At 42.8% G+C, this 14,194-nt stretch overlaps 1 protein-coding gene across 1 annotated transcript in view; it reads right to left on the bottom strand.

Moving 5' to 3' along the window:
* The window catches only part of LOC147625990 (vacuolar protein sorting-associated protein 32 homolog 2-like), a 43,886-nt gene extending 32,382 nt beyond the window's left edge, over window positions 1-11,504 (bottom strand). Inside the window, exon 1 of the mRNA XM_086817555.1 lies at window positions 11,232-11,504. Within this exon, the coding sequence (XP_086673681.1) occupies window positions 11,232-11,303 (72 nt within the window). The 5' untranslated portion in view covers window positions 11,304-11,504. The remainder of the gene's footprint in view (window positions 1-11,231) is intronic.
* Window positions 11,505-14,194: the final 2,690 nt, after the last annotated feature.

Raw genomic sequence — 14,194 nt, 5'->3', positions numbered from 1 at the left:
AGGGTAACCAACCTCAATGCAGTCCAGAGCATATAGTATCTTCAGATCATGAGAATATTGTGTTTCCCCACCCGGACTACGATCAACCCTCATCATGTAACATTGGTATCAGAGCATCTAGGGTAACCAGCCTCAATGGAGTCCAAAGCATATAGTATCTTTAGATCAGGAGAATATTGTGTTTTCGTAGCCCAGACTAGGTAGAACGCTTGGTCATTCTAGTAAGCCACTCCCACCCAACCTTCATCACGCATCGGATCAACTCCCGTCTTCACCCATGCTACTTTCCACCTTAGCTTTCGCTTTGGCCAGATGTATTCCATTCATTCAATAGTTGCTTCCACTCAATAAATCCAGTATTAAAGATTTTACAAGTCATCATTATAGGCTTTAGCCCATATTTGCATTAGTAACCCTTCATTTGCATTTGCATAGCATATAGGGTTGTCTCAGCATATAGGTCATTTTAGACCCACGTCTCATTCAGTCATGCATTCATCCTTTGCATTCGCAAGGCAAACAAGACCATCCTTGGTTGTCTTGAAGAAGTCTAACATCCATCATCAAAGGGGAAAGTGGAGTTTTGTGCATCGCTTGTTGGCAGCACGAAGTTCTCTTCGACATCGCCATCAATTAACGCATGTCCCGACTGCGTATGGCAGCGGGAAGGGGCTTCAACATTCGCCTCATGAGGTACAGAGTTTCATGCTTTCCAGAGATGGTGTGTGAAAGCTTTCAATGGCCAATCAATAGTTTTCCAAGTAATTTTAGGGTGCATCGCTAGACAAGTTCCCACAATTCAAGGCTCTTGGTTTAGGTATTCCTCAATTGCTCCTGCATAAGCCTCAATCCTCGGAGAAGAAGTATGGAGCCAGTGGCGTCAGTGGAGTTGGAATCAATCGCCAGATCAAAGTGTTGCAACAAGTTTAGAAGAAGGGAATGTCACGTGCACACCCTTCGGGTTGCACGGTGACAAGCTGGCATCATCATCATCATCAACAGCATTACCATCATCATTGGAGAGTGTAGGGGACCAGCCCAGCAGTCATACAGGCCCTTGGATGGCAGTCGGTAGCCACCTCAAGAACGCTAACAACAAGCGGCCAAGTCAAAGTCAATGGTCATCATTTGTTTGGGCAGCATCAAGACAAAGCGTAGCATTTAAGGGATATTATTGCAATATTACTTGTCCAAACCTGGTCGACAGCACTTGTGCTAGCTTACCAGCTTCCTCCACACATATATAAGTGATAGGAATCATTTTCCAAAAGGGAATCAAGTTCAACAGTCGAAGTTGCATCAACACGAAGTCAACATTAGCATCAGCATCATAGATACATCAATCGTAATCATTTGCATCATTAATATAGTTGCATTTGCATTCATCTAAATTCATCTCTACATTAATTAAGTTAATTAAGGTTGTGATTACTACAATCAACCTTCATCATGTAACACCCAACAAGTCATATGTAACCCACTTGCAAGTTGTAATGATGTGCAGGTGTCCTAGGCATTTATTAGACCCATGATGGAGTGACTGAAACATTGGTCAGGTTATTTGGGAAGTCTCCCTATGTGACTTTTCCATCCAAGGTCACTAGCAAGGTAACAAGATGGCTTATCATGCATTTATGGGATCATGGGTGAGGCTATGGCATAACAGCCAGAAACATATGAAACGTTAGAAAAGGAATTCATATGTTAGAAAAGGAAATGTATGAAACACGTGAGAAACGTTTCTAAAATTCGGGTCAAAATAAGAAACGTCGTTTTTTTTTTAGTTTTTAATATTTTCATATAGAATTTTAGCTTCAAACCTAAACATTATAGCAACACTAAAGTAGTAAGAAGCTAAAATTTGTCATTGTCACTTGGCAGATTGAGTTGCTCAAAATTGGGGCAATTTTGAGAAACGGCTAAAAATTGGGACTAATTCCATATTGGGGGAAATTAGGGTTTGCAAATTGGGAGAAATTGGAGATTTCAATTTTCAGCTGAGAATGATATGGGGATGAAGAGGAAGAATAGAAGAGAAGGAGAAGAAGATGAAGAAAGAAAGGAGAAGAAGAAGAAGAAGAAGAAGAAGAAGAGGAAAGAAGAAGAAGAGGAAGAAGACAAGGGAAGAAGAAGAAGAAGAAGGAAGGAAGAAGAGGGAGGGAAGAAGAAGAAGAAGAAGGAAGAAGAAGATGAAGAAGAAGAAGAAGAAGAAGCGAGAGAGAGAGAGAGAGAGAGAGAGAGGGAGGGAGGGAGGGAGGGAGAGAGAACGCCACAGAGAGTAGAGAGGGAGAAATGAAATGAAATGAAATGTTATATTAACGTCTTCAAAAGGCCATAATGACCTATGAGACCAAAAGTTACATCATGGTGGATCTGATACAATGTCTGGATAAAAAAACCCAGAAAATGAAAAATAAAGATGATACTACTGGCACCTAGAAAATGAAACTGGAACTGGAAGGTACACTATGGAGAGAGCGAGCAGGGGATTGAAAACATCAAAACGTTAAAACCTTTGCTAAGGCTAAAGTCAATTTCAAAAAAACCCTTACCTCACGTTTTTTATGAAAGAAACGTTTCTTATTGTAAGAAACGTCCCATACGTTTCTTTTCGAAAATGAAACCCGTGTCTTTGCTGCTATGGGCTATGGGCAGCCCATTGGGTGCCCAAGTACCAATTCCAACGGGCAATGCCCAATCTGGAAAGGGACGCCCATGTATAAGGGGAAAATGGCAAAATATTGAATATTTTTGTCCAATTCTCCCAGAGTCAGCCTGTAGAAACTGGCCGACCAGCACACACAAGCCCTACAAAGAGGCACCTTGCTACCCATCATTCCCAACTGTATCCTCACAAGCATATGCAGCAACTTTAGCACCCGGGCAAGCACTTGAAGCAAAATGCAAGCACTTGGAGGACCTACACGCATGGGCGATTTTCACCCCACTGTGTGGAGAGGAGAACGCTGGTCGTCATCAGTAAACAAGCCCAATCAGTAGGAATGGTACTCCCCAGCCCAGGCAACCCTGAGTGTCAAGAAGAAGGGGAATTCCATGTGGGAAACCCCAAATTCAGGTCAGTCTCTGTTGGGACAGCAAGTCATCATTTCATCATATTCATTCTCTTGCAGCAATCAAAGCAAATACTCTCTTCAGATTGGTAGCATGGTGGTCTCCTAGTAGCACGAGCTTTGGGATCACGAGCCACCAAGCCCTAGTCGTAGGTAGTTTCGGATCACTGTCTAAAGATGCCATACATATGCTTGTGAGAAGCACCAGCAAGACGCAATAAACTAAGCTATAGCAAGGAGCACTCCTACCACCATCTTGGATGCCAAATCAAGTCTGACCGAAGCTCCAATATAGCATTTTTTCCCAGATGCTCTCCAAAAAAGGTGAACATTGTGAAATAGGAAAGATTTTTACACCTGCTTGACAAGTGGTTGGGGACTGGTATGCTGCTGATAAAACGTCAATACAAGCTGAGGAGAGGGCTGGACGTGAAAGATGATGCAGTGAGGTCGGAAGGGCTAGACAGCTTGCAAGATAAGAGGTTGAAGTGAAAGATCATGGAGTCAAGTCGGGAACAAGCCCCAAATTTGCATAGTTAGACATCCACCTGCTCACAACCAGCCCAACGTTCAAATGGGTGCCCATATGTCATGTGCACCAATTAAATTGGTGACACAGACATGATCCTACAGCTTAGGGACATGTTTGGACCAGTTTTGGGCAATCTGAGCATGTGTAAACCAGCCTCGCCATTCTTAGCCCTGTATGAACACGTTAAGTGACTATGACATAATTTTTGGGTTTGCAAAAGACTTCCCAATTGGAGCAGTTATGTGCCTGTAAAAGGAGGGCTTGGGTCTCATTCATGGTTGGATATGCAAGCCTCAGCCTTCAATTAGTAGTTAGCAGCCCAGTCCAACATGTTTCAACCCTGTACAGCTTTAAGGCAGCAAGTACTGTCAGAATCAAGCAGTAGTAGCATAACAGCCATCATTTAAGAATCTAGATCTTGTCCACATTTGAATGCCTGTCATGCTACCCACACCCTCCCCCAGCCTGTTCACAACCCACTTAATCTGCCCACCCTGAATGAAAGCATGTAATATGCCTGCGAACTAGCTGCGACCTGAACCAACCTGTGTACACATGTGAAAGTGCTCCAATTGCTTCATCATTGCACAGCCACTTGCTTTCATTGAATGAGTGCCCAGAGCGGAAGCAAACAAGCACTAGAGTGTGCTGAGCAGAGAGTGCAAGAGAGAGAGATATGGAGCAACTATGCTGAATATACTGAAATGAACAATCCCAAGCAAGAGACAAGAAGAGTCTCACAAGTGAGGGAGCAAAAGGAAAGACTAGACTATGAGAAAAGTGAGAGGCCAGCCCACCTATTTATAGGTAAGAGGGGCTGGCCGACTGGACATGGTGATGCTGGCCGACTAGGAAAAAAGGCACTCAACATGGGAAAAATCCCAGAAAAATGTACAAAAATAGGGTGGCCAGCCCACAATCAAGGGCCATGAAAAGGGACCAAAAGGGACACCAAATATGAGCTGAAACTGGGGATGAATGTGCTAACACCCCCTCTCAGTACCAAATGCTGAACATACTCCGAGAAGCCGAAGAGGAGGAGCCAAGGAAGCCTGAGAAACCGGCTTGGTAAACAAATCTGCTGCATTCTCCACTGAAGGACAATACTCCAAACGCAAATCTCCAGCAAGAACCCGTTCACGAACATAGTGATACTGTATCTCAATGTGTTTCGTACGAGCATGAAACACAGGGTTCTTGGCGATGGCGATGGCGATGGCGATGGCGATGGCGATGGCGATGGCGATGGCGATGGCGATGCAACTCTGATTGTCACACCAAAGAAGAGTAGATCCGGTAGGAGGACAGCCAAGCTCCTCCAATAATCTCTGCAACCAAATCACCTCACATGCAGCATAACAAACCGCACGATACTCCGCCTTTGTAGAGGAAAGCACCACAGTAGGCTGCTTTTCACTACTCCATGAACTGGCTTCAGACCCAAGTGAAAAAACACAACCGATGGTCGAACATCGAGTATCTGGATCTCCAGCCCAATCTGAATCAAACCATCCAAGAAGAGTGCATCCTTGGCCATAGAAGATGACAAAGTCCACACTGCCACGCAACTACCGAAGAACTCTGAGAGCACACCGCCAATGCTACTAAAGGGGTTTGGATGAGAAAGAATTCAATAAGCTGACTGCAAAACACACGTCCAATCGGGAGTAGGTCAACCAAACCAAACAACCGACAAGAATCCGATACTGTCCCTGATCAATCCCTAGAGAAGCATCAAGAAGAGAAAGCTTCTCACTAGTATCCATAAAAGAAGATATTGGTTTGCATCCAATCATCTGAAATCTGTCAAGTATCTCCCGTGTGTACTTTTGCCGAGAGAAGAAAATACCCTTCGGGGTCTGCCAAATCTCAAAGCCAAGAAAATAATGCAGAAGGCCAAGATCTGTCATCTCAAACTCTGTCTCCAAAGCATCCATGACTGAACGGATTGGCACAGAATAAGAACCTGTAAAGATGAGGCCATCAACATCGACCACAATGATAACAATCAACCCCCTCTCAAGGAGGATATAAAGGTTTGAATCTGCATGAGAACGGCACAAGCCAAGCTTCTGAAAGATCTCATCAATCTGCTGATACCAAGCCCGCGGAGCCTGCTTCAGACCATATAAAGCTTTCTTCAACTAGTACACCTGATCCTGTTTGCCTAGAACAACAAATCCCGACGGTTGATCAACATAAACCTCCTGTGTAAGCTCTCCATTCAAAAAAGCCGACTTGACATCCATCTAGAATACGGGCCATCTATGATGTCCTCCAAGAGCAAGAACGGTGCGAATGGTAGTCATCCGGGCTGTCGGAGCGAAGGTCTCCTCGAAGTCGACTCCAGCGCGCTGAGCATAACCCTTGGCAACCAACCTCGCCTTGTGCTTGTCCAAGCTGCCATTAGCTCGAAACTTCGATTTGAAGATCCAACGCACACCAATCACCTTACGCTGCAGTGGCCTAGGCAGCAAAATCCAAGTGCCATTCCATTCAATAGCATCCAGCTCTGCCTGCATAGCATGACGCCAAGGCTCATGTGAAAGAGCCTCGTCCACTGAAGTGGGATCAGAAGGACCATGAATGATAGAGAACATAAGAGCATAGTTAACAAACATGTTGCCCTCATGAATTTGTTTCCTTGAAACTATGGAAGATCGCCTGAGAGAACCAGGCGAGGAGCAGAAGGAAGCTCACATAACTCAAAATCGAGAACTGTCTGAAAATACCATCCAGGCATAAATCTGCTCGAGCTCGCTAGAGGAAGAGCAGAATCATCATCATCTAACTGAGAATCCACATCTAGAGGTGTAATAGAAGCAAAGGGAGGAGGAGGAAGAAGAAAAAGCTCACCACCCCCCTCTGAAGATGTAGGAATCTCGTCAAACACCTCACGGCTCACAACAACTTTGCTGGCCTGCTGATCATATAGACGATATGGCTTGGACGACACAGTGATGGATCCGAGAAAAGTCATGCTGTAACTTGGTTGAACACAATGCTAATCAATACACTTAAATACACTAAGATTTTATGGACACTTGCTCAAATACAAGAAGTAAATTGCTGAATTGACAAGAGACACACAATGAGCCGGAACGGCCGACCCCTCCCTCAAATAAAGTATATTGATCTTGGGAGAATCAAGTACATAGTGTCATGGGCATTTCTGACCAAATTTCCATACCAATGCATATGAATACAGTATTGCAAACAAGTGGTTGTCGATGTAGACTTGCAACCCACACTACCCTCTCAAGTGCCCATGTTCCCTACCATCTGCTCTCTATTGTTCCACCAACACATGGTAGCAACAATCTGCAAGAGAGCACGTAGGACAAGAGAACACTACACAGGGTATGTGATCTTGTAATCCGATTCCTCCCTCCTGCTACTTGCTCCCATATTTAAGCATAAAAGCTTACCAATAGCAAGTAGAGTCGATGACAGCGGAAGTCTTCGCGATGGAAGTCCTTGGAGTGTTGAGATCTTTGATTTGTCGCCTTTCTTCGCGACAAAAGTCTTCAAGAGGATGAAGGGAACCTTGGGAAAGCTTCCCCTATGGTTCAACTTGAGAAAGAAGAGCTGAAATTAGGGTTTTCAGCAAAAAGACCAGAAATTACAACAATAAAGAGAGCTGTTTTGCTGAATTTCAGTCATTGGGAGAGTGTAGGAGAGTGATTAGCATTTGGAAACACTCTTGGAAGCTTGGAAAACACCCTAGCAAGTTGGGTATGGCTATGGAGAGCTTGGAAATGGAGAGAAATGGTGGAAAAACAGAGTTTTCAGCCTCTAAAACTCTTCATGAAGAGAAAACACGAATTTTCTCTTAATAAGTAAGCGAATTGGGGTCCAATCAGGTGAAGGGACATGGGGAGATGCCCATTTATGTGAGTAAAAGGGGAGGATCAGGTCCTGGACATTGAGTCTTGGCCGCCTCGGGACTTCAGTGAGTGTGAACTTGGAAGCGGTCATAATTTATAAGTGACTTTTGGACGCCCAAACTTTAGTGGGAACGCACTCACTTATAAATATTGGCCAAGTCCTAAGGGCTATTTGAGCCTAGATTGGGTAATACTTACCACCTGTTCACATGCCACACAACCATGTCAGCAGACAGTTTCACACGCACGGTTCACGGGCGAGCGTCCCCTAGCCCGAAACTACACATAGGTCACGCAAGCATGAAAACAACATGCAATTTCATTTGCAGGCAAGCACATAAAGATGCTATGCAATGCAGCATTGGTATGGACAAGCCCCGTTCATGAGACTATACCAAAATAGACGTGCTCCAGGCAAGTACACGAGGTACCAAACCCAATGGAACACCAATCCACCAAGCATTTCCGGGCATGTACACGGAGGCACGAGTCCCAACGGAAAGCCAAGTCTACAGTATCACATGGGCGGCATCAATCCCCGGCATAAACAACTGCCATGGACACCAGTCCAATCCAATGTACATACATGATAAGAAAGCACGGGTGGCCTAATTGGGTGGCCAAATGGTGACACATGCACTGAGACTTCAAGTCCAACTTGGAGCGATGCTCCTTAGGCACATACATATGCCAAACAACCAAATACCCGAAAATGAACAACAGAGGACTTCTCACCATGGAAAGCCTCATATGGAGTTTTATTTGGAAGAGCAGCAATAGGAGACCTGTTCTGAATGTAGACAGCAGTAGAAGCCACCTCAACCCGGAAACGTCAAGGTAATGAAGAATGCTCAAGCATATAATGGTCCTATTCTTCCTCTCTGCAACTCCATTCTGTGATGAAGTATAGGCTGTAGTATGCTGTCTCTGAATGTCATGAGCCTTGCAATATTGCTGAAACTCCTGGGATGTAACTCACCCCCTCTGTCGGTCCTGAGAGCCTTGACCGAGAAACCGGTCTCTTTTTCCACCTCAACTCTCCAATCACAAAAGTGCTGAAAAGCCTCATCCTTGGACTTCAATAAGAAGACCCAAGTATATTTAGAGAAGTCATCCACCATCACAAGCATGTACAACGCCTTACTCAAAGACACAATACTCATAGGACCACAAAGTCTGCATGAACAAAAGCAAGTGATGTCGAGGATCTATGTGTCGCCTCCTTCGAAAAGGCGGCTCAGTGTTGCTTCCCTTGTGTTTACAAGAAAAACAAACAGAAGATAGAGCCTTGATGGTCGGTAAACCCTCAACCAACCCATCCTTCGAAGCGCGCTGTAGAAGCTGATAGCTCAAATGGCCAAACCGAGCGTGCCAAAGAGCAGAAGAAGAACCAGAAGAAAGCAAAGCGGTCAACTTGTACAAACCACTAGCTTGGACTTCATGAGCCAAGATGCTACAAGTCTCCTTATCACGAATGGTAATCTCATAACGAGAGAAGATCACCTCCACACCCTAAGCTGTAATAGCACTCACTGACAAAAGGTTAAATGTCAAATCTGGAATGTACAAAACATCAAAGAAGTACTTCTTGTCCTCGGAGGAACGAAAGATGGGGATGGTGCCATGTCCATGTACTCGCACGGAAGAAGAATCACCCAAAGTGATCTCGCCTGTCCTAGCAGTGAATGCCTTGAACCAATCTCGATGGAGTGTCATGTGAGCAGTAGCACCGCTATCCACAATCCACGATCGAGAAGTCACAAGAGCAAGTACACGACAAGTACCTGCTAATAGAAGAATACCATCATCCTTCTTGACCTAAGACACCGCTGTAGCGAAAGAGTTCTTTGCTTCTTCATCCCGCTTCTTCTTGTGACGTTGAGGCGATTTATGACCCTTGTTGCCACAATAATGACACTCAAGGTCCTTGTTTTTAGAAGATCTGCTTTTGTGTTTGTCTTTATCCTTGTTGTTATCCTTGGAGATCTTGTCAGAACCCCCTTTCTCTTTCTTCTGTTGATTGTTCCCTTTATCTCGTGCAGCCAAAGCTCCATCAGAACCACTAGAGGTGCCAATCCGCTCCTCAAAGCGAGACTCAATCTGCGTAATGGAGGAGAGAACTTCCTCTCAAGTAACTGAAACAGGACGAGGAGAAGAAACAAAAGAGACTGAAAACCTCTCTGGAAGCTTGAAGAGAAGCCGAATAGCCATATCCTCTGTAGAGATATCCTTGCCACAAACAACAAGCTCGTCCCGAAGATCTTTCATCTTCGAGATGAAAGCAGATAAAGATAAAAAGGCACAAACTAACAAGTTCATAAGCTGCTTTTCCAAGGCCAAAATCCGACCCAAAGACTTAATCTCGTAAAAGATTTGCGAATGCCTTCCAAACTTCATGTACACCGTCTGCTGTACGCACATGAGAGAGAACAGAATCCTAACAATTCAACATCAAAAAAGAGAAAACACGACGATCATTTGCTTGCCAAATATCAATCTGTGCCTGAGTCACACCACCGAAAGCAAGAGTGGGAGGAGTGGCATTGACAGGTGTAACAAGCCAATTCCAGAGATCCACGCCACGCAAGACTGATTTCACCTTCACCTTCCACAAAGTGTAGTTGGAACCATCCAACTTTGCAAACTCATAGAACATATGAAGTGTAGTCGGGGCAACCATCACAAGAGCTTGGGCTCAATCTCAAAAAAATGCACAATCTCAGAAGGAATGTCCACCACAGGTACCAAGGTTGCCACCAAAGCCAGAATCACCACAAGACCCCCTCTGCAATAGGTAATGTCCACTGGAGAGGAAAACGCAGCCAACCAAGGGACTGCAGACCTGAAAATACAGGCCGACCAGTTCCACACTCCTAGTAGAGAAAAACGTTGATGAAAAAAGTACCTTCAGCTATGCTAAGCAAAACTAGAAACAAGAGGTATAATATAAGTTATGAGCCTCACATACAATCGCCCATAAATTTGTTTTGTATGTTTGAAAAGTAAGACTAAGTATAATTCTTACAATTTGTTAAATAAACGCAACAAGAGCATGTCAATAACTACTTTTAGAGGACAAAAGTAGTTCGGCAGCCATGCTACTCACACGTTCCACAAGGCTTTGCAATTTCCTGTTACTAAGATCTGCCAAAAGTGAACCTCTTGTCAAATATGCCATGAGGTTCCCTCTACTTGTCAATACAACCCTTCCCCCCCTACTAGCCGCTGTGCTATGTGGCATGTACAGCATGGCATGGCTGATATTTGCAACCCTAACTTAGACTTCAAAATTGAAGGCCTAAAAGGTACCTTGAAAGAATTCAAGCGAAACCCATTACTCAACAAAATTTACTCGGGGTGGCCTTCTTCTTAAACCCAAATTTCAAAGGTGTGTTTCGTTTGAAGGTTAAAATGGGCTTTGAAGCCCCACTGCAGCCTTCAAAGTTGAGCACTGCAGCATGGCATCGATGTCAAAAGAGTAAAACCCCTGTCAAATTGAGCACTGCAGCATGGCATCGATGTCATAAGAGTAAAACCCCTGCCACATCAAGCATTATAGATAAATTCAAGACTAGGGGTTTCGCATCAACCATTATAGATGAGCAATAGAAACGGATCAAAGACGAGACCCATGCTCTGAATGGGGCTCTAAAAAACCCTAATCTTCTGTTTGCAACGAGGGCACAGACACAGAAAACCATTCCAAATTTAAGTAGTAGGCATGATGGTGGAAACTCAAACCTCGTGGAGTTTGTCCAGTGAGGAGAGCGCGGAAGGTTCATCTTTGGGCTTGCCGAAGAGCCTGCTAAACATGGCGACGAGGACCGATCAGTCTCCCCCGTGTGAAATGCCGTTCTCTCTCTCTCTCTCTCTCTCAGGGAGGTTGCTTGCAACGAGAGGGAAGCTGGAAAAACAAGACGATGATGGTAAGACAGAAACAGAGTAAAACCAGTCAAGCATTAAAACTCCCCGTTTTGTATTTACTTTTCAAATCCGCTTGACTTTTCAAGGGGCTTTTGAAACGTTCCCCTCGTTCTTACATAAGTGGTGCTATTTTTTTGAGCCGACGCACGCTGAGCGGGCCATTGATGGACACGACAGCATCCACAGCCCGCCCATCCATCAAACCCGGGCGACAGTAAGTATTATTTCTCATATAGTTACTATCTACAATCAATGAATTTAGATAGATATAAAATATTATTGTAGCTAGCATTATATATAGAGAGAGTGTGTGTGTTTGTGTGACTAATATTAGTTAGTATTATAGATAGAGTGTGTGTGTTTGTGTGACTAATATTAGTTAGTATTATAGATACAAGTCGGTTCTCACCCGTCTCTGACGGGTTGGCATCTCTCTCTCTCTTTTTGCCCCCGCTCTCTGCCCACCCCTTTCGCACTTTGCATTCTTTGATGACACGTGTCAAAAGAGACTTCAGTCTCCTTTACATATAGTATAGAAGTCAGCTCTCATCCATCTCTGACGGGATTGACCTCTCTCTCTCTCTCTCTCTCTCTCTCTCTCTCTCTCTCTCTCTCTCTCTCTCTCTCTCTCTCTCTCTCTCTCCCCCGATGCACTTTGCATTCTTTAATGGCATGTGTCAAAGAGACTTCAGTTTTTTTTATATTTAGTATAGAAGTAATAAATTAGTTTTCAATTATTACCAAACAGTTAATAGTAGATATTGTTGTTCAGTACTAAATTAATAAGATGTTATTAAATTTATATCATCAATTATTTATGACACTTTAATTAGTATTAAATTAGTACTATGATAGAAAGAGAAAAAGAGAGATAGAGAGATAGAGAGGGAGAGAGCATCAGCTTCGTTACAAGTATGCATACAACACACAATACATCTTCATTTTTTACATTCATTCTTATTTTTCCAACTTGTTAGTATGTTTACTCCTAGTAAACATGGCACTATGCTTATATGATTTGTGCTAATGAAGCTACTTTTTACACTAGAAGTTTGGATGTGTTCTCTCGTGGGGATGACTTCCCAAGAAAATGTTTCATAATACGGATAATTTGCAACTTGGCTCTTTGCATATATCAAAAGAAATTGTGCACGAGAGAGAACACAAATGAGACGGAGAAAGAGAGAAAGGGATAGAAAGACACATTCAAAACATGCAGAGAGGTTGAATTACAGTATTTGGGTACTTTAAATTGCTATAAGAAGGATCTTAGTAATTAATTGGAAAGGCTTGAAAAAATGGTTTGAGGCCTTATTATCTCCAAATATGGTGCTCAAAATTCTTTGCGAGGGGGACGGTGTTCACCACCATGTATGAAATTAAAAAATTTATTGTATTATGTAAAGGAGTGACCTTAAGTTTAAAGAAATATGTAAAGGAGCGACCTTATGTATTGTATTATGTAAAGGAGCGACCTTAAGTTTAAAGAAATATAACCATCATCATAACTTAACTTTAGTTTCTCCAAAAAAAAAAAAGTGATTATGCATGGAACAGTGAATTTAATGGTTTAATCCATTAATAAGGAGAAAATATTCTTAAACGATGTAAAAAGTGATTATGCATGGAACAGTGAATTTAATGGTTTAATCCATTAATAAGGAGAGAATATTCTTAAACGATGTAAAAAGCTTCAGTTGGGTAGTGTAAATGCTAAAAATAAGGTGCTTCTAAAAAAGCACATGCAAATAGGTGCACACTTGCTTCTAAAAATAGCATGTGCTTCTAAAAGAGCACGTGCAAATAGGTGCACAGTTGCTTCTAAAAATAGGACATCTACTAGTTTTAAAATATAAGTGTTACTTTCACACTTTATGATACCAAGTTTGTGTAGTGTATGTGGTAGAGCTTGTGAGTTATAATGCCTTCACTAAGGTTCAAATCCCCATGCTGTCAAATTTATGCCAAGAGTGTAGGTTTTACTAATAGGTGATGAATGATTGGACCTAAGGTTTCTCTTTGGAATTAATCTACCATGAAATTCCATGCTTTGGTCTAACTTCTAATAGAATGAATGTGGATTAAGTGAATGATTGGACCTAAGGTTTCTCTTTGGAATCAATCTATCTCATGAGATCCCATGCTTTGGTCTAATTAGAATAAGTATTAAAGGAGTCATTAGGTATTTTTTGTTTGATTATTTCAAGACGAGATAAAGTTCTCATCATACATTTTTTTGGTGATGCTACTCAATTCTATTTTCGTATGATTTTGTAATGCTCCATGAGGAGCTATCAAGTAAACTCAATTAGCAACTATATCTGAAAGAAGGGAGAAACAGGGAGACTCATTTGTGGAGTCTAAAGACACGAGATGTCATTTACATGGAAGTCTAGACATGGGTGAAGGTCACCATGAAAGCTCGAGCATAAGCTCCAAGAACACAAGATGTCTATAGAGTAAAATATCATTAAAAAGGGTACAATGTCCATGAGCCCTATGCCTAATATAGCCCAAGCCCCCCAAAAGTACACATGTGAATAACCCTAAGCCCAAGTGCTTAAGCCCCATCCCCCATGTGCATGTGCATGCCAAATCTACTTCATTATAAACCATTCCCTCCTACAATGATTTCGTCTCCTCGAAATCAAAGGGTGGTCATGCACAAAACAAATACAAAGGCTATATACAAAAAGCCCAATACATGACCAAGTGTCACCATCGTAGAGAACCAATACCAATACATGAATCTCATGACCCCCAGGGTCAAATAGAAAAGT

The sequence above is a fragment of the Cibotium barometz genome, chromosome 23, assembly GCF_041138505.1.
Source record: "Cibotium barometz isolate CiBa-2024 chromosome 23, ASM4113850v1, whole genome shotgun sequence".
In the NCBI taxonomy this organism is placed as follows: domain Eukaryota; kingdom Viridiplantae; phylum Streptophyta; class Polypodiopsida; order Cyatheales; family Cibotiaceae; genus Cibotium; species Cibotium barometz.
This window is presented reverse-complemented; position numbering and strand designations above follow the sequence as displayed.